Source organism: Canis lupus, chromosome 11 (genome assembly GCF_011100685.1).
Source record: "Canis lupus familiaris isolate Mischka breed German Shepherd chromosome 11, alternate assembly UU_Cfam_GSD_1.0, whole genome shotgun sequence".
Taxonomy (NCBI): domain Eukaryota; kingdom Metazoa; phylum Chordata; class Mammalia; order Carnivora; family Canidae; genus Canis; species Canis lupus.
In genome coordinates, this window is record NC_049232.1 from 40566544 (window position 1) to 40587713 (window position 21170).

The window sequence follows — 21170 nt, forward strand, 5'->3', positions numbered from 1 at the left end:
GAATGCCATCACAAAGATATTAGTGTATATTTAGAGTTGTTCTTATTAAAGTGATGATTACTTGAAAATCATTCCATGCTACCTGGAAACCCTGGATACACCTGTGCAATAATAGATATAAGGAAAAGTATAATCTGATGGTGCTAAAAATAAAAAGCTTCTTTTTTTTCCTCGTGTATAAGGGTGAAAATAATTGGCGACCCTTTATTGATATCAGTGTAAAATGGAAGGGAAAGATTGGAGTATCCCTGCCGCCTCACGGGCGCTGGGAATCACCCAGATCACCTGAGAACTGCATGTACCCAATTTTAAAAGGTTGCTTTTATCCTGTGCCCTGGCTACATTTTTATAATCCTTCAAGAGTCTTAATCTGTGCATATTATCCTGTGTGCTTTATTCAGTTTGCTCAGTTTTGGACTGCTTGCTTTACCCTTGAATGGAGCTACCCAAGTATCAAAGACCTAGGTGGAAAGTTCCACTAGACAGGAAAGTTTCCCTGTGCGTGAATCTACTTTGGTTGTGTTGTCCATTCTATTTGTTCTTTATTTTGTAACAAATCTTAGAATGTTATATATGCAGGTTGATTACAGTGTGGTACAACATGAATATTTGCATATCATGAATATTTAGATGTGCAATGACTTGGAATTCAGCCCCATTTCACCCCATCCCCACCTTCCCACTGGAAATAGGATAGTTGGGAGAGGTATCCTGTTGTGACGTTCCATGTCCTTAAACTTCCCGGGTTGGCAGAAATGAATAGACTGTCCGAAGCCAAGAGACGGTGTCGATGTGGGTAAACTGGATAACATTATGCTATATTTAGATTTCGGTTTGAAACCAGTGGTTACGTTTGCATTTGTAATTTACACAGCTTTGTGCAAACACCATTATGTGAAACCTTTATGAGAACTGCTATTGATCTAGGGAAATACTATCTTTCAGATGATCATTTTCAGCTCTTGGAAACATCTGTCAGATTGGGAAGACTGGCTTCGTCTTTGTGATCATAAATGAAACGTTTTTAGAATGTTCATTTTGTTCTCTTGACCAACATTAGTATTTACAGGCCTAGTTCTGGACATGAACAGAAAGCTGCCCTTTGCATGTGAATTGACTGTTAACATATCTTGAGTGTGTGTGTGACGGAACGCAACATGTTTTTTAAAGACTCAAAACTTGAAAGTGATTTTTTTTCCCCTTTGCTACTATGCTACAAATGGCAGTTTCTTCACCATCTGTGTTCATGCTCTTTCTTCAGTATCTTTCAAGCAACATGTTTTACAACTAAAAATGAGCCATGGCAGTTTAATTCCAGGCAACTCATTTCATCCTATCTTGGCTCTGGCTCCCTTCTTCATTAGTTTAGGATGAGATGCTGCTGGTTTTAGGGCTTGACAAGCTTGCACTTGTGGCTAATTGAATCATACTACCTGGAAGAACCAGAAGGATTCATCCCAGTTCCTGGATTGCCTTCCACCCCGTCTCTCTTACTTGACTCTGCACCTTCAGGAGAGGGTGGAAAAGGACACCAGGAAGTTCTTTCCACGGCCTAATGCCTTCAGAATCAGTGCAGATTTTCACTTTGCTCTAATGATCTGTTTGGACAGCATGCTTCCTCTTTTGGCCAGTTCATGAGTACTGTAGCCACCAGTATAGTTATTCATGGTTCCCACCTTCCTAATTTCTTGGAGCGGAGGAATCTGAAATATTTGCCTTTTGGTGCTAATAAATATTTTACTAGATCATGACAATGTCACTCGATAATGACATTTTGGAGAAAGTTTCTATTTTTCTACAATCGGTAATCATTTGGAGGGCTGTTGGCTCTGAATAGTCAGGGACATCAGCTCAGTGGCCCAGCATGACCCCCTCAGGGGTACAGGATTAGGACAGTATGTTGGTCTCAAGAATGAAAAATCACCTTGTAGAAGAGAATCATGATAATCCATTCTTGACTATGGCTTATGAAAAAGTCGCCTGAATTTAAATTTCCAGTCTAGAATTTATTCAGAAAAGCATATTATTCCAAAGTTTGCTTCTGTCATAACTCCCAGAGGATACTATAAGATCTCTTTAGCATTTGTTTAGGATAGTTAAGTATATTTTACTCCAGAGAACAGCTATAATAGGACTTAGTCAAAGCTATTAAAACTGTGTGTGTGTGTGTGTGTGTGTGTGTGTGCGCGTGTGTACGCGCACATGTGTGCTCACTGCAGAATGTAATCCTTCACCTCAGGCAAAATCACTATATTATTGGTTTGAGAAGACATTATTTAAAGTATCCTGTGGCTGGTTGGCATTCCTGGGGCTGCATTCCACTGAGCATGGTCCAAGGCAGCAGCATGACAGTTGACATGTTAGAAACCCCTTGACAGCAAAGTGTTGGTGACGAAGCCCACAACTCTGCCTGAAAAAACAGCCATAGAACTACCTTTTAAGTTTTCTTTTACTGTAGAAGTCATAGTTCTCACCAAGACAATTGCAAAACCACATCAATTACTCTATAAAGGTAGAAAAATATATGGCTGCGGTTCCCCCCGCCACCTTTAAAAAAACAAATGTAAGTAAAAGGAATAGAAGAGCCTTCACAATTGAGACATGAAATCAGAAGTAACGGTCTTTGCAAGAAAGAGATTTGGAATGATTCTTGTTAATTTCAGCTTCATGGGTTGTTAAATATTCTGAAGAAAATCAGGTTAGCATCCTTAGAAATGTATCTGAAATTCTGATTTTGGTTTTTATTTTTAAGTGATTTGAAATTTGAATGGGCTGAGTAAATATAAAAGTAACAGATTTTGAGTTTATTGGTTTACAAGTGATTATACTGTTCAGGAACTCAATTATTTAAATAAATTCTCTGACTCCATTTCTCTGTCTGCAAATAAGTATATGTGAATCATCAATATTATTGTTCCTTGTTCAGTAAATATTAAGAGGAAATATCATTATAGTATTTTGGACATTTGAATGATTTTAAATAATTGAATTTTTTCCTTTTGGCCTTTGCCCAGTGATATATCCGGCCAACAGATGAACCTTCTTCTGATGAAGTCTCTGGATGCCCTGGAAAATTGCTGCTTTGATGCTAGTCTGGAATATAAGTATGTTGGTTCCATTTCCTCTCTGATACTTGGAGATTGACTCTTCCTCTGCCATAAACTTTGCATTCAATCGTTGAAATATTTGTCAGATTAGAACTTGAATTCCTTTGCAAAGAGTTTTCAGTAATAATCAAAAACCTGTAGTTATAGGTACTTGTACTTAAAACTATGCTTCAGCCATAGACAGTTTGCTTCAGTACAAAGCAACAAATGTCATTTCATGGCTGTCATTATTAATACCTTAGTTCTGGCTCAAGCTTGTCATATGAGGCATGTATCTGGAGACTTATGTGCATGACTTAACCTTTTTAAATAATTGAAACTATTCTTTGAATTTGATTGGACAAAGAGACCCTTTGACCCATGATTTAGATTTCCCTTGTGAAATCCAGTGACTGAAGAATCAAAATGGAAACAAATACAGGTTCCATTTGGCATTCCCAAACTCCTCAATATTACTGGTTTCTTCCTGCCCTGCCTTGGGACTCCTGTATGCTTTTATTTTATTTTATTTTATTTTATTTTTATTTTATTTTTTAAAAACACAACATTTTATTTATTTATTCATGAAAAATAGAGAGAGAGAGAGAGAAAGGCAGAGACACAGGCAGAGGGAGAAGCAGGCTCCATGCAGGGAGCCTGATGTGGGACTCAATTCCGGGACCCCAGGATCATGCCCTGGGCCGAAGGCAGGCGCTAAACCCCACCCGGGCTGCCTGGACTGCCCCGACTCCATGCTTTTAAAAGATTTTTCTATTAAACTAAATACCTTAAAATGTATTATTCCAATCATAAAAGGTAACCGAAACAAAAAGGAAAAATAGGAAAGAATACCTTGTTACCTGACTGGCTCAGTTGGTAGAGCACATGACTTGATCTGGGGGTTGTGTCTATACTTCGGGTATAGACATTACTTTTTTAAAAGATTTTATTTCTCTATTCATGAGAGACACAGAAAGAGAGGCAGAGACATAGGCAGAGGGAGAAGCAGGCTCCCCGTGGGGAGCCTGATGTGGGACTGGATCCTGGTATCATGACCTGAGCCAAAGGCAGACACTCAACCACTGAGTCACTCAGGTGCCTGTGGGTGTAGACATTACTTAAAAATAAAATCTTTAAAAAAAAAAAAGAAAAATAAAAAATAAGATCTTTTTTTAAAAAAAGAAAAGAATACCTCAAAAATTGTTAAACATACTTATTTAGTGAGACATTTAATGTTTTAATTGGTCTGTAACTTGTGTGGGAGCATATAGTTTTATTAGGCTTTCTAAAATCTTAACACAGTCTAGGACTTATATTGTAGCTTTTTGGACTTCAGTTTAGATCATCTGGTGTTCTTTGTTACTAAAATGTCAACAAATTGTAAGCCCTAACCTCCAATTTATTAATTTGTTTACTTTTTGCTGTTATAGGTACTGCTCAGATGTGACTGTTTACATTTGTGGTCTTTAGAAATTTAGGATCTAAAGTTACATTCATGTCATCTAGCCTATTAAGTTCAGACCGGCAAGTAACTGCATATCTCAGATATTTCGTTATGAGTAGATAAAGTCAAATCTTCATATAGTAGGTAGTAGTTATAGGATCTTCTTTCAGATGCAGGCTAAGATTAGATAAGAATCATTGACATCCACCCTGTTTATCATGAAACACTCTAGAGATGAAATGAGATGTTTTAAGAGTGTGGCTTTGAATATGGGAAAAGAGTTCAATGGCATGATTGAAGTCTCTTGAATGTAGAAAATGATTAATGGAAAGGATAGGGTCATTTAGCTCTTATTGGGTCTGATGAGTTAATATTTTAGAACCCAATTCATGTGTTGGTGGTGTTGCCTTTTACAGCCAAGGAGTAAGATAAATTCCACACCCCCCCACCCTGCCACCACTCCACCTTCCCCCAAAGGTATTCATAGAGCTATAGCTCAGGGTCTTATAATGCTGGGAACAAATTTGTGAATTAATTTACTACAGGCTTTCAGCCAGTTGGAACAATCAGGAGTGACTTTCATGTATTATCTCCATTAGCCTGCAGAAAGTGTTTGAATGAAGGCGAACCATAGAGATGACTGAATTGTCCACAGTGTGCGTACTTATGCATATAAAATCCTCATATGTCTAAGGATATTTAACTTTACAGTTAACTTATGTCAGTAAGATTCATGTTTCTTCATTATTCTTTCTTGATTCTTATCTCCCTGAGGATCAGCTGTATCTGGGAGAGGACAGGGTGTGCCTAGATCAGGACTAATCCTGCAGAATTAAGTAGACGAGGGTCATCAGAAATTTCCTGTCCATTTACTAAAGTCTCGCTGGTCTCTCGGAGCTCAGTGAAAAGCCCAGATCCTTTAAGAAACTTTCAGTCTTTTCCAAACTCCTGTATTTCTACAGTTAATGAAGTTTAGTATTTTGTCATTCCTAATGCGTTGTGGCTCTTTGTGCTTAGGTAGCTCTGTCTTTGGTTTCAGGTTCAACAACTACCAAGCAGCCGCATACTGTGCTAGGCATTTTCACATCCGTTTCTCCTGTAATTCAGCCCCAATGACAATCTAAATACTGATACTAAAACAGGAACATTCATCGCTTTGGTTTACAGATTAAGAAAATGAGTCTCATGTAGGAGACTGGTTCAAGGTCGCAGAATAAGTAGCAGCTAGGGGAGAAGCCTAGGTTGTCTGACTTCAAAGCCATTTTTCTGTCTCTTACATAGTTTGGTGTGGAGAACACATATCAGTAGAAATAAAGCAATTTGACACCTGACAATATGGTGTTTACTATTTTTTTTTTTTTTTGACAGATGAGTGTGTCTCACTATTAAATAGAGATATACACACACAGGTGTAGAGTATTCCCCTGACTAATGAGATTCAGGAGTCTAGGGCCATCCTCCCTCAAGTGAAATAGTGAAAGCATTACTAGGAGGTAGTTAATAGATCTGGGAGCGTGCTACCTCAAGTGATAGAATTCACCCAGAGCAAATTCACCACGCTTCCTTGATTTAATGGACGCGTCCCTGCTGAGAAGACCTGACACCTGGGCTGGGCGATGTTTGTGGCCTTATCACTTACATTTTGCTGCCATCTAGTGGTACTTATTGTGCCATTGCGGTCCTCACAGCCTTAACTAGTCCTGCCGTCCAGCAGTGACCTAAGCGTTGGTTAATTACTATTGAGCTTTTACAAATACGATAACATCTGTATAGCACTTTGTAAAGGGCAAAGCGCCATACAAATGTTAACTGTTATTAGAACTAATTATCAGATGGCCTCATACTTAATCTGCAGGATTGCCCACAATAAAGTAAGGAATAGAAGATTCATCTCTGGTTAATTTTAGAAAAAAATGTACCATTAGATCTCATTTGATGTAGCAACACACATAGTAGAATTGCACAGCTTTTAAGTCTCAGATTTTCTTTTTGCCAGTGATATTTTCATATACTCGAATGGGTAAGAGATTCAAATAAGTAAAGCCATAATAGGGCATTTAATTTTAAAACTCAAATTCTCTTCTTCATTTGTTAGTATTTGCAGAGATTCATGTTACCAATTCCTAAACCTGAAATTTATACCTGATATTATAATTTATTTTTATTTCATCTGTCTGAGACACCACCATGGAACTCCTTTTTGTTTTCAGTGGAGAGAAAGATGTGAAAGCTACCTCTGCCCAAGTTATTCTTGGTTTGGAGCTGGCAAGCATATCAAAGGGGAGCTAGAATGAGGGAAATGCATAGAACTGCTGACCTGAGCACCTAAGAGAATCTTAGACTTAGGATAAAAAATAAACCCACTAAAATATACACAACTTGGAAATCAGAAGAAAACATCAGGAATAAAGCATTAAGATGCCCTTCTTGGAGCATGCTGAAAAAAAGAGACAGAGTAAAAGTTTAGAAGGCCAATAGATGCATACACTTTAGCATATTTGTATTGACACGCATATATATGTAGTTAGATTGTATATTCATATATGACAACAGTCATTGACTATTGTAGCAATGACTAGAATTGTTAGTGAATGGTAACCTTGCCCAAGAATAATTATGCTGTAATATTACTAAGGTACATGTGAACCAGAAACCAGGGTGTCTTTTTCTAAGCCTCTGTGCCCATATTCCTGGGGATGGTAATAGAGGAGTTTTAGTCCAGGGGATAAAAATTTTTGCATGCCTAGGATAGCTCCAAAAAGCAAGACTTGGGATACCTACTACTTACTGAGAAAGATTAACCCTGATACTTAAGTGAGCTTTGAGAAGTATCCTTTTCCCACATGAAATTTGGCACTCCTCTTTCTTAAATTAGTCTGGCAAGAAATGGAAATTGAGTTCTCTTGATTGAATCTTGGATGATATATTTGGTGTATTTTAGCACTCTTCAATTTTGCCTCCAACTGAATATAAGGAATGAAGTCTTGTTTTTGTTGCTGTTTTTCTTGTAGATCTCTCCATCTAGACTCTCTTGAAACCTTGCAATTGGGGCAGTTCTTCAGCATTCAATAAATATTGATTGAACTTGTCCCTGTCAAAGCAGTGCAGTACATGCCACAGATGGTGTGGTGAGGGAAAATCAGAAAAACGTACCCATCCTTGTGGAGCTTGCTGGTTAGTGAAGGACATGGGAAGAAATCAAACAGTCCTTTAAATAATCCTTATCAGAATTTATAATTAAGGGGTGCCTGGGTGGCTCAGTGGGTTAAGTGTCTGCCTTCAGCTCAGGTCATGATCTCAGAGTCCTGGGATTGAGCCCTGCATGGGACTCCCTGCTCAATGGGGAACCTGCTTCTCCCTCTTCCTCTGCTCCTCCCTACCTTGTTCATATTCTCTCTCTCAAATAAATTTTTAAAAAAATATTAAAAAAAAAAAAGAATTTAGGGATCCCTGGGTGGCTCAATGGTTTAGCACCTGCCTTCGGCCCAAGGCATGATCCTGGAGTCCCTGGATTGAGTTCCGCGTCGGGCTCCCAGCATGAAGCCTGCTTCTCCCTCTGCCTGTGTCTCTGCCTCCCTCTTCTCTCTCTCTCTCCCTCTCTCTGTGTCTAATGAATAAATAAATTTTAAAAAAAATCTTTTAAAAAAAAGAATTTATGATTAAAATTGTCTGAAATAAATTAGTGTGGGGTGTTAGGGGAAAAAGAGTCCTGAAGAGGTTCCCTGCTGGGCCAGGGAGGGTGCCCCTGAGGAAGTCACATTTGAAACCATAATCGAAAGTAGCAGTTAAACAGTCAAGAGGGAGCAAAGTCAAATTTTTCAAAGTATTAATCACATTTTGTCTAACTATATCTCTGGTTCTAATTTTGTCAAATTTTAATATACATGGTTTAGAAAGAGCCAAAAAAAAAAACAAAAACAAAAAACAAAAAACAAAACAACAACTCAAAAACCTTCCCTGGAGATTCTAAATGGAAACAAAGTCTTTAAATCCATACTAATGAAGAGTGCCTCTCCTCTTTGAGAAACGTGATTTGTCTCAAAGGCATGCAGTGTTCAGATGTTAGATGCTGATTTAACTGGTTGGAAATGCATTATGCTGGTTGAGCTGGTTGTTAAGTTCCTGTAACCTGTAACATCAATTCTGCCTGGCTAATGATGGATTATTATTGCAGTAGCTTCTTTACAAAGAATTTCCTAATGCCAGATAGTTATGCAACAGAATGTAGGAAAACATGCTTGAGTACGGTTCCTTCTCATAGGCATTTCATGAGGGCGTCATACAGGGCGCTGAGAGGGGCAGATGGAGCAGAAGGCCGGGAATCAGAAACCTCCGTCTTCTGGCCAGGCTCTGCTGGAAGCTCTCCTTATGACCTTGGACAAATCCTGTAGCCTCTCTATCATTTTGGATATCTCTTATCAGTTGTGAATGCTTGTTTGCAAGAGGTATTTAAGGGAAGGAACTAACATGTTCAGGAAACAATGTGAACATTCTCGATGTCAACCAAGGAAATAGATACTATAGAAAAACAAAATGACATAACATACAGGCTTTGAAATATGTTATTGGAGAGCTGCCCTGGAATATCATCTTAAGCAGCAGATATCATGAGAGGCAAGTGAGACCAGAGTCAGGGATGATTTCTGAAAAATTCAGCATTTCCTCAATTCACAACACAACAATGATGACAAAAACTTTTTTTTTTTTAAGTAGAAAATCACCCTACAGCTGCATTAACTTATCATACTAAGTAGAAGTTTTCTGGGAGAACAGTTTTTTTTTTTCTTTAAATGGATATGTATTCTTTCATGAGAATCGGGCACAAAGCCCAAGATTCCAATTGAATTGTCACATGGGGTAACTTTTGACAAGCCTGTCATTTGTCCATTTTCTCTTCTGACCCAGTGGTACTCTGAGGGATCAGAGGGGGGAAGAGGATTAATGTCATTGTGCCCAGACAAATACACAGTTTCTTTCAGAAATTCCACTTGTGGAAGTTGACTAGGAAACATGAAGCACTTAGCAGTACCTCATCATCATGCCTTACAACGTATCCCCCCCTGTTATTAGTCAGATGTCCTCTGCTCATATTCTAAAATGTGTGGTCTTTTCTTTCATACAATTAATCATAGGGCACTCAACCTGCGGACCTGGGGGGATGGTGCAGAAGACCACAGAATTGCTCTAAGTGCAGAGATAGAGCTGGTTTGACTTGAGTTTTTATTCATCCTCCGACTTCACCGTAGAGTTTATGTCAAAACAATTTCATATTTTTGTTTATTCTTCCCCAGTGGGAACACAGCACTAACATGGACCATAAACACTTGTTTTGATATAAAGTTTCCCATTTAGGGTGTGGCGGAGGGGGCAGTGGGTGTACCTGTGGTGGTTTGTGGGGCATATTTATATACCAGGCAGCAGATTGAGAATCCAGCCACCTCATCTCAGGTTGAAGAACAGTATAAACTCCCGTGATAAGTGAGCATAGTGACATGGATGTCTGGTGATTTTTAACACCCCCCCCCCCTTTTTTTTTCATCTAAGCACGGGCTGTATATTGGGAGTTGGACTTGTTCTGTCCCTTATGAGCCACAGCAGCCAAACGGAGTCTCGAGTTCACGTGGCAGCATCACTTCGGAAGCTCTCGACTTATCTAGATGACAGTGGGAGCCAAAGCAGAACATTTCAGGAGGTAGGAGCCGGAGGTTACAGCCTTCTTCTCTTTGTTGTCTTTTGTTGTCCTGTGGCCACTTATTTTCTACTTCTCATATTTTGGTAACCCTGAAATGAAATCTATCCTTGGTTTCATCAAGGATAAGGAGAAAAATATGAGTGGCAAACAACCTGTATTAGATCATAAGGTTTTCAAATTGTGCAGCTGTTTAAGTCAACTCAGACTTAAATGTGACATACAAGATAAGAGCCTTTAGTGAATGCAGAAAGCCCAATCAGCATCGCTAGAAGGCACCACGAAAAGCCTCGTTTTCCAGGGGAAGGTTAAATGGAGATTTTTAGAATTATGCTCAAGCCAAATGTCACTTTAAAAGATGGCCAGGAATAAGCTTAAGAAACCGTGGCCTGAAAAGTCATGTTTTTATTATTATTATTTTTTAAATGTCAGTTAGCATGAAAAATCATTGAGGAAATTCCCTTTACCGTACTTAATGAAAAGATTTTTGTTATGGTGCAAAAACATGCAGAATTGTAGTTCATGTAACACAGTTCTTGTGTTCAGAGTGAACGTCTGAGGTGTGTGTATCTCTGCCCAGGTGAAGATGAACTGCCTGTGTTCTCTTTGGGAGGACCCAGCGATGACCTTTTGGCCTGGCCAGATTCTCCCTCTCATTAGAGCAGATTCTATTTTCTCCAGGCCTGCCCACGAGCTATTGATGAGTACATAATGGCTGCTGTGTTTCCCTGCTCGGCTCCTCTGCTCTCAGCAATAGGACTTGTTGAATCGGTGAATTTCTCTGGGGCACAGAGGGTTGAAGTTTTGTTCTAATACGTACACCACATTTCCATTTTTAAAGCAGTGCAGAGCACAGTGTGAAAGTATGTCCTTTTTTTTTTAAGCAAAGGGAGAAAATTTTGCAACCAGGGGCCCATTTGATTAATAAATGAAAGCAGGGTTTTTATAACTGATGCATTGGTCTGCCTTGATGGTTTGATTTATAAGGGCCTGGAGCAGGCCATTTGGTTTTTTCCTCCCCTCTGATGTTTTATTATCCAATTTCTACCTTAGGAACAGCTTCCTTTTTTCATGCTGTATCGACCAGGATTGGCAGTTGAACATTTTCACTTTGCCTTAACAGCATCTTTGTAAAGGAGGGTTTCATGAGGAAAATGTGAGGTAGCAGGGAGGGGATGCCTAACCAGGATTTGCAAAAATTGAGGCACAAATAGATTGACTTGCCCAAAGTTTCTTAGTCAGTGGTTAATTTGGGACATACACCTGCATGTGCCATCTCGACTCCCAGCATTCTTTTTTATTTATAATTCATTCATTTCTTTCTTTATTCATTTATTTATTAAATAGCACACCAGTGCTCTGATTTAAGGAGCATTACTTCTATTTTACACAATTTATGGGACTCTCAAACCCATATGCCTAGTCTGCTATGCCCCACTCCTTCTATTAGGGAATCTTAGTACAGCTGTGTTTCACATCTTTGAATTTCCTCTTGGGCTGGGCCTTGGATCAGAGCCCATGGCTATTAGTAGAATTCACTGGTGATCAAAATCTGCCTCTGTTGTCAATAGATCAAGTGTTCTGACAGGGGGTGGTGAAGGAACTTTATGATTTTGAGTCTAAGACCTGGGTTTGGATCTCGCCTCTGTCACTGGTGAGCTATATGTATTGGACCTCAACATCCTGACCTGTAAAATGGGAATTATGCCACCCATCTCACAACATTGTTAGACATGTGAGGCAGCAAAATAGTGCCCAGCCTGTGGTAGGAATACTTGAATCCAGTCCGTCTCCTGGGGAGAAGTTTGAACATTGGTGTCAATTAAATCATGTTCTTTTGTTGTCCCTCATGAAGAAACATTTCCTGCCGTCTCTTCTTCTAGATCCTGGCCTATACCCTCAGCTGCGTATGTACATCGGCATTCAGTGCTGGGATCATTGAGGCTGTAGAGGCTGAAGAAATTATGAACAAGCTTCGGATATTGGTAGAAAACAATCAGCAGGTTGGACTGCAGGCCCTGAGTACTCCTCTCTTTGGGTCCCCTGTTGCTGCTGAGTCCTAATCTTCACCGACTCTGAGTTAGACTAGGGTGGGGGTATATTTTTGGGCCCAGAACTGAGGAATTTCTAATTATTCTCATTGCTACATACAGCCTGTGGTCACAGATGTGTCTTTGCAGGTACAAAATAGGTACTCTATCTGTTGTAGGTACTTCTTTTTCTTTGTCAGAGTGTGAAAGGCTTTTCTCTATCTCCATGTGTATTTATAAAAATCTTAAAATGTGTGGCTAGGGACTGTAAGGCCAGCAATAATAATTTGTAGAGATAGGGATACATAGAGAACTCTGATAAGGTCAAAGCTCAGCAAATTCAAAGCAGAGAATTTCTTCTCATGACCGAATATACATGGGACAATCTAAATACCCATAAATTAAGTGCCCGTAAAATGTCCCCTCTGACATATTATTCAGCCTTAAAGAGGAAGGAAATTGGGACTCATGGGACAACATGGATGAATCTTGAGGACACTATGACACAGACCAATCACAGAAAGACAAATACTGTATGATTCTACTTAGATGAGATACAGAGTAGTCCAGAGCTTTGAGACAGAAATCAAAAGCATAGACAGAAAGTAGAAAGGCTGTCACCAGGGACTTGGGGAATGGGAATAGGGAATTATTGTTTAAGGAGTAGAAGGTTTGAGTTTGCAAGAGGAAAGAGTAAACTGAAAAATCTGTTCCTTCAGATTACACATGTTATAAAATTGCCCTGTTTGGATTTTTTTAGATTTATCCAATGTCTCAATATTGGCCATCGTGGATTATTGCAGGATTCATTGGTTATTAGCTAATATTGTATTGTTACTCACTTAAATTTGAAATAGGTTTTACAACCCCAAAATGTGGAAGTTTGCATATGTTCTGCTCATCATGGGACTTTTTCACCTCTTGTTTCAGAGTTGACTGGGCTTGTGTAATCTGCCTTGGCATTTTCACCCTAATTCCTTCTGAAAATGTAGGTCATTTGAATCAAGTCTCATAACAGTCCAGTATTATTTTCCTAAAATAAATTCATTCACTGCAGCTAAATTCCTTATAATTAGACTCCAGTTTCTGTTGCAAACCAAAGTCTTGATTTAAAAAAATCACATCTCCAATTTTCAGATGGCAAAAGAATCTGTCAGTAGGACAGCAAGCCCCTAGAAGTGGTTGGATGCTGTGTATAAAATTCTGTGCCATCTATGCTATTCTTCTTCTTTTTCCTTACCCTTTGTTTTTATTTGTTTATAACAGACTTCTGGTTTTGCCCTGGCGTTGGGAAACCTAGTTCATGGCTTGTCTGTGTGTGGACATGGGAAAGCTGAGGACTTGGGCCACAGACTGCTCCCCTCCTGGATAAGAATTGTTCTAGCACAGGTAGGAGGTCACATTCTAGCTTGTTATTTTATATTTTTATAAAGGAAAAAAGAGCTACTTTATCGGACCATTTATAGATGCTGCTAAAACATACAGCCTAACAATAAAAGAATAGGCAATTTCAAGCGAAAGAGACCCAGGAACTTTTAATCCCTTATAAATGATACATCCTGTCAACCATTATACCTCTTAAAAAACAAAAAAACAAAAAAACAAGAAAAACAAAACAGGCTACTTCTTCAGTGTTTTCATTTTAGAACAGCATTGTGGTTTTGAAAAATGAGAAACAACAAGAAACTACCTATTATCTAATAATTTGAACCCATTACTGTATTCGAGCCTGCTGCCATTTGTGGCTCAGTGATGCAGGTTATGTTGGCCCTACAAATTTAGTACCATTTTGACCAGTGTTTCTCTATGATATGAAAAGTTTTATAGAATTCAAACCCAAGGATTGTCTGCCTCTTGACATATCTGATGCTTTGTTTTCAGGGCACTCCTACAATGCTTTGTTTGGCAGCGCTTCATGGCATGGTGGCCTTGGTAGGCTCTGAAGGGGATGTAATCCAGGTAAAAAATAAAACAAAAACAGACAGAAGATGAAGGGAAGAAATCTAAATGTGTACATAGCCACAGCAAGAGAATACCTAGTATCTCAGTACCCTAAGGATAGAACACATGCTCATAGTAATGGTTACACTGGGCTTTTCCATGCCTCAGTATATAGAAAGTTGCTTTTGGTACAGAATTCATTTTTAGAGATTTGTTCCTTCTTTTATTTGGTTTGGAAGAATTAAACTTAGTCAGCTTATGTACTTTCCACAATGTTCCCTGCCTAAGGAAAGGTGCTGAATCATAAGAAATTTCAAAAGTTCTCCTTAAGAAACTCTGTTTTGTATCTGTCACATTTACATCTCTATCTAAATATTCTTTCACTTTTAAAAGTCATATGTGTGTTTCATTTTACAAGTAATTCTAAGGAGTGCCTGGATCATAGGTCTATTAAATGAGTGCTATTTGCTCCACTGAACGCCCTAGGAAATCAGTGATAAATAGGGCATGGGCCCTGCCCTCAAGGAGCCCACAGCTTTTGTTTCTGAAATGTAAGGACGTAATGGTAAATTATACTGTAGTGTAGAAGATGATAGTTCATACAGTGGGAATATCATTTTTTACTTTCTGGGGGATGTTGGGGTGGATATTTCTTCTTTTTCTTTCAGCTGAAGTCAGAAGCCATCCAATCCTCTCAGTTTCAAGCCAGACTTAATGAAGTCATTAAAACTGTAACTCAGGTAAGAAGAGGAATTTAAAATCTTTGGATGGGAAAACAGATTTATTTTTCTTTCTTTCTTTCTTTCTTTCTTTCTTTCTTTCTTTCTTTCTTTCTTTCTTTGAGAGAGAGAGAGAGAACACTTGTGTGTGCAAGTAGAAAGAGGGATAGAGGGAGAGAATCTCAAGCAGGCTCTATGCCCAGTGTGGAGCCTGATGCAGGGCTCGATCTTGTGATCCTGGGATCATGACCTGAGCCGAAATAAAGAGTTGGACACTCAACTGTCTGAGCCACGCAGGTGCACCTTAGATACTTCCTTTTATTGACTTTCTCTTTCATAATACAAATTGCTGTACTTGAAAAATGGGGATCTCTGGTTATTTATATTGGATCCAAGCAGCACTTAGTGGCCTATTCCCCAGCATTTGCTAACAAACATGCACTGCCCCTGGATAAAACAGTTGACATTTTTGAGCTAACTTAAGTTGGCATTGATTTCCTTTAAAAATGAAAATCTGACCCTTCAAGGAATGTTAGACTCTCAGGAAAAAGTAAAATGGAAGGTCATCAAAGGGCAGGACAGATCAGTTGAGAGGTGCTAGTTCAGATGTCACTGATAAAAGTATTTGGGCAAATCATTGTTAGCATTCTTAGCTAAAGAGTGAGTATGTTCATGTGCTGAGAAATGATTTTGTATTTTAAGGTTTTTATTTTTAAAAATTTATTAGTTTCATTGCATCAGATGTGAAAGTACAGAATGAAAGAGTTTCAAAAATGTCACTGATGGTCATCACAACTTGAAGCAAGTGTTAGTAATAATTGGTCACTCTTTTCAAGCATTCTTATTTTCCTTGTATAATTGCTGTTCTTACTATATATAGAATTTTGTCAATAGTCTTTTCATTTAGCATACTTTTTTCCTGTAAAATACAGCTTATTATTACACCTACCCCATAAACAAGTTTTAGTAATTCACGCTCTTAAAGGCAAACATAAATCCTGAACAGAAGAAACTCTCTTTTGCATATATGAATATGATTCTCAAAAAAAGAATTCTACCAAAACTTAAGTTGCTATAACTTGGGAGAAAAATCTATAAAGGAAAACTCATTTAAGAAAATCCTTGTTATAAGTGATAAAGCAGTAATAGAACATTACTTACAGAAGAGAACAAAATAATACCTCCTTCCATTTTTAGAGATATTTTATTCTTAAATAACTAATACTTTTTTTGCTTTTTGGATTTTCCCCCCTTTTTAAAAACAATTCCTTTGAGATCAGTCAGACTCCGTGCAACCTGAGACAACCAGTACTACCTTCTGTCATGATTGATTGATTGATTCATTTATTCCGCAACAGTTGTTGATCACCTGTGCGTCTCGGTACACCAGACACGTGGTATCACGTCTTGTCCTAGAACGTCATTACCAGACAAGCCACCACCTCATAAAAGATAAATTACTTTCTATGAGTGACCTTTTATTCAATGGAGTTTGGATCTTACTCGATCATTGAACTGTTATGTTTTCATCTACAGGTCATCAGTGTGTCTGGAGTGATTGGTCTCCAATCAAACGCTATCTGGCTTCTAGGACATCTTCATCTATCCACTCTGTCCTCAAGTCAGAGTAGAACCTCTGGTAAGATTAGAGTCTTAGAGTACTGGAATTAGAAGGAGGGATTGCTGACAGGGGGCCATGTACTTTGGTGAAAGCATTAATCTTTGCCACCACCTTAAGTGGTGGGTATCATCATCCCTCTTTCATGTCAGAAGAAAAGGGGCTGTGGAGAGCCGCCTGGATTTGCCCAGGGTCATGTGGCAGCAGTTGGTGGGCATGAAGTTGAACTCACCTCTGTCAGCCTCCAAAGCCCATGCTCTTTTCATTCTTCCTCCCTGCCTCCCTTCAAGAACAGATTAGACAACCTAACCCCATATTTCATAAATGAAGAAATTGAGGCTTAGAGAGATTACATGGCTTACATGTGGAGTTTGTTTAGTGACAAATCCAGAAAGTAAGAACAGATCCTTGAAGCCCAGAAGAGAGTTCTTTTTATCTTCTTAGATGTAATTATAGTTTGTAGAATACTCATATTTCATTGAAAGTCTCTTCATACATAACTGGATTTCTTCTGGCCCCTGCTTTTAAGAAAATAATGGGGTAAGTACATTTAAAGATATGCATATACTTGGCATTGAAATTAAAATCCTAGGTCTTGACATAACAAGGCCTTTTCTATTTCCTTATTTTTGATAAAGGCAATAAAAAATATTTGCAATTCCCACATGCTTAATTTAAGTTCATACCTAGAGATTTTCTGTAAAAGGCATCACTGTCATACACTGGGGACCTGAATCTGTTCCTTGCTCTTTATAGAATTTTGACCCACTGGCTCCCTTGGACCTGGGCCAGAGAGTTTAGGTACCAAAGACTTCTCATTAAAACCTAGTTTCACATATCCCCTGACAGGTAGTCTACGGACAGCATCACCATGAACATGTAGCTCTGTAATTACTGTTCCCCTCACTTTCAATCACTCCCCAGCTATAGAAATAGGACATTGTTCTACAGCATTCCCAACATAATGAACTTGAGACAGCTGGAAGCTGTCATATTAAAATGGGAGAAAGGGGGGAAAAACCCAAACCAAACTTAGTCATAGTGGAAACCTTAAGTAATACTAGTTTTGAAGGGCATTATACTCATAATGTCCTGGTAAAATAGCAAGCGGATGTCAGGCTTTTCCTTTTTCACATAGACTTTTAACTGTTATGTTATGGGTTACGTGGTCTGGCCCACATACACTCAAGTCAGGTGGTAGCTAACCATCTCACACCCAGATTTGTTGGAACAAAATGATAGTGTGTCTGGAAAAGTACAGCTACTTGTTTCTGTTGAAATTTTCCAGTTGAGGCATTTTGTTGCAGTAAAAACCATCTCATGAAGCAGTTCTGGGGGACTGGGAGGAAAAGAATGTAGGAAACTCCCCAGACTCAACTCTCCTAAATGTCACTGCCTCAGTGTTCCAGGTCAGCAGCCACATCTGGTTATGTGTACGTGCTGGTCACTTAGAGGTCCCTGCCTTATGAAGCAACAGACTGGCTGCTCTTATTATTGATTGATGCATTTCCATGGTTCATCTATCTGACTCAGGATGTCCTGAAGTAGCCCCTAGAATGGTGATCTCCTTGCAGACACCGAGAGTCACTAGACTGGGGCTCATTGATGTGATAGCATGGAAAGGACTTTTTTTAGCCACTTCAGTAGCATTTCCATCCCCTGTGATTTTTCAGTCTCTGCTAGGTTTACCACCATTTTAGCTTTGCTTGCATAGCCTAAGTGATTACTTCAAGGGCAGTCACTTAATCTAATAGAATTAGTTGCAACCACAGTATTGTGCTGAGATTAATGGTGTAAACATCTCCGCTTTGTCTCTAGGTTGATACGGCAGCATGAGATCATTATCTTTCCTTCATTAGTCCCGCCAAGTTCACTGGTTAATTTGATCATTTTCTGTCTCCACAGTTCCTACTGACTATAGCTATTTGCCTGAGAGCAGTTTTATTAGAGCGGCCATTGGCTTCTTCGTTACAGGAGGAAAAAAAGGCAAGTGAGCACATTTCTTGAATTGTATTATTCACTTCCTATGCATTAAGTTTCTGTGCCCTATGTTTGAAGGAGTGAATATTTTCTTCTGCTACCCCATCTTTTTTTTTTTTTAATATAGCTTTTATTTATTTATTTGACAAAGAGAGAGAGAATGAGCAGTGGGAAGGGGAGAGGGAAACAGAGAGAGAAGCAGGCTGAGCAGGGAGCTCTACGTGGGGCTCGATCCCAGGACCTGGAGATCATGACCTGAACCAAAGGCAGATGCTTTACCGACTGAGCTTCCCAGGTGCCCTGTCTGCTAGACCATCTTTGCAATAAGAATGATGAGAAGGCCAAATACCATGAGTGGTACATAAACATACACACTGTGTAGTCTTTTGAATCATTGTAACTGACCTTGGGGGTTGCAGGGGTGGGGGTGGGTCTGGAGGGGGTTGGGGGGCTTGCAGGAGATCTGTGAAGACCTTAATCTTTTATTGGCTTTTTCAAAAAGCATGAGTGCACATTTCTTGTCAATTTTGAACGAGTGTCATCGTAAAAGAGAAAATGCAGCTGGGACCTGACTTGGAAGTAGGACTTCTCCCTGAACCTTGAATGATCTGTCTGTGTTGTTGAAATCACTGGCTCTAGTTCTTAATTTTAGCTTGTGTTCTTTTCCTCCGCAAAAAGAACACAAGTGTGTGTCCCTTTGGGATTCTTTGTTGCTGCCACCCACAGTAGAGCACAAGCAACCTGAAGACCGAGATTGAATGCCTTTTATTTTTGACTGGGGTCAGAATAATGTCATATAAGTCTTTAAATAAATGCTCTGTACTGGTACACATCTACTTTTCAGCACTGTGAGGGAAAAATGTATCCTACATGAGAATTTTGTAGCTCAGGAAATAGTTTCATTCATATAATATTCTTTCATTGACATTTGCTAGTTTCTCTCTTGCCTGGGCTGGTTAGGTCAATCTGGGCAAAGCCAATGCCTGTATTATGATAAGATCATCCCAATTGTAGGGATGGGGGAAAGTTTTTAAATAAAGTGAAGAAATCTGGAGGAAGCATGTTTGATTAATGAAGGTCATAGAAGAGTAAAATCTTACTCTTGGAAGGGATGCTAAAGGTCATGTCCTCTGATTTCCCACTGGATACAGTAATCCCTGCAGCTTCTAGATTATAAACTAGTTTCAGAGTTTGGAGATGAATTCTTTTTAGTTTCTAGAATTCTGGAAATCATAGTTATTATTTTAGGGTCATGAGCTAGTGTGACTGTTTTTATATACTCTCAGTAAAATTTGATATATAGTTATATCACTGTTGTACATAATATATTTATATATACGCATAAGATATGTAACATAGAGTTGCTTATATTGTCATAAATTAAGTCCATTTATAATAGTATCATTATAGAGATGGCTTCATTAGTAAGAAATGGAATTCTTACTAAAGGAGCAACTAAAATTTCCATAGCCAGGAAAAATGTAGGATTTTGTTGCTCATTTTTTTTGCTTTTAGTTTGTTCACTGATATCTTACAAAAGTTTAAAATGATGATAATGTGAGCTATTTCTATGAGAAATAAAATAAAAATTCTTCAGATCAAATGAAAGATATTCTTTTTCTCTTCTAGTGAATAAAATGTAATGTTGACTCCCCAGATCCATATTTCTTGGCAGGCATGAATTTTCTCTGAATCCTGTGGGAAATTCCTGGTTAGACATAACATTTTTATGATTACACAGTCATGGCACAACAGGAAATGTTCTGCTCTAAAATTGAAAAATCAGGTGGAACTGGCATCAGTGACGTTATTTGCAGTCTTACTGAAAGCTGTTTTAAGACAGATAAATGAAGTATTAAAAATGCCATATTACCAATCAGATTTTTGGCATTTTCAGGTTGTGGGAGAGGGCTTCCTTCTTGTCAGGTTTGCTGACTAGATTCAGAGTAAAATCTATTCAGCCTTACACATTACTAATGATGACCCCAGAGGAGTGGGGGCCGTGGGAGGCTGACCTCCGCCTCCCAAGCCCATTTACAAAAACAAAACCAGACCCTGCTCTATGGGTCTAAATGGGATGGCCAAATGCGGAGGTGTGCATGCAAACGAGTGTTTTCTTCTTCAATATGCCCAGCTCATTTGAATTTTAATAACTCCCTTCTGAAGCAGCTTTTGAGTTTAAATGTCTGGATGTCACTCATGAGAGCCCAGTGGGGCTGCTGATACGAAGGATGACGACTTTAGTGAGCTCTTTTGAGGAAGAAATGGCTTTAGAGAATAAAAATCATCCATGGCATAGGCAGGAGAGAGGAGACTTTTAGGGATGGCGTGGCTTCATTGCCCCTGTGTGTTATTTCATAACTCATGAGAGGAAGAAAACTGTGATGAGTTATCCCAGATCCACACTTATGCCAGGACGAGATTGGGCATCATCAATTTTAGCCAATCAGATTTGAGATAGCAAATATATGCATCTAGTTTCTAATGTTTAGGGCTTTTCTCCCCTTGAATCCTCATTTTAATATTCTAATGATAGAACATACAAGATGTTCATAACATCCATTCCTGCACACAGGCTTCCATTTGGAAACCAAACGGATGAAATTACTTCTAGTTTTTAAAGACTTCTGTTCATAGTTTTCAGTAGAACTGGGTTCTTTTGC

At 38.8% G+C, this 21170-nt stretch overlaps 1 protein-coding gene across 2 annotated transcripts in view; it reads left to right on the forward strand.

The window, feature by feature from the left end:
- Positions 1-21170, forward strand: part of FOCAD (focadhesin) — a 313675-nt gene that overhangs the window by 244506 nt on the left and 47999 nt on the right. For both annotated transcript variants that reach the window (XM_038552511.1, XM_038552512.1), the window contains exons 28-35: positions 3015-3104; positions 10075-10222; positions 12103-12222; positions 13516-13638; positions 14131-14208; positions 14859-14930; positions 16446-16548; positions 18433-18513. In XM_038552511.1, the coding sequence (XP_038408439.1) occupies positions 3015-3104; positions 10075-10222; positions 12103-12222; positions 13516-13638; positions 14131-14208; positions 14859-14930; positions 16446-16548; positions 18433-18513 (815 nt within the window). The remainder of the gene's footprint in view (positions 1-3014; positions 3105-10074; positions 10223-12102; positions 12223-13515; positions 13639-14130; positions 14209-14858; positions 14931-16445; positions 16549-18432; positions 18514-21170) is intronic.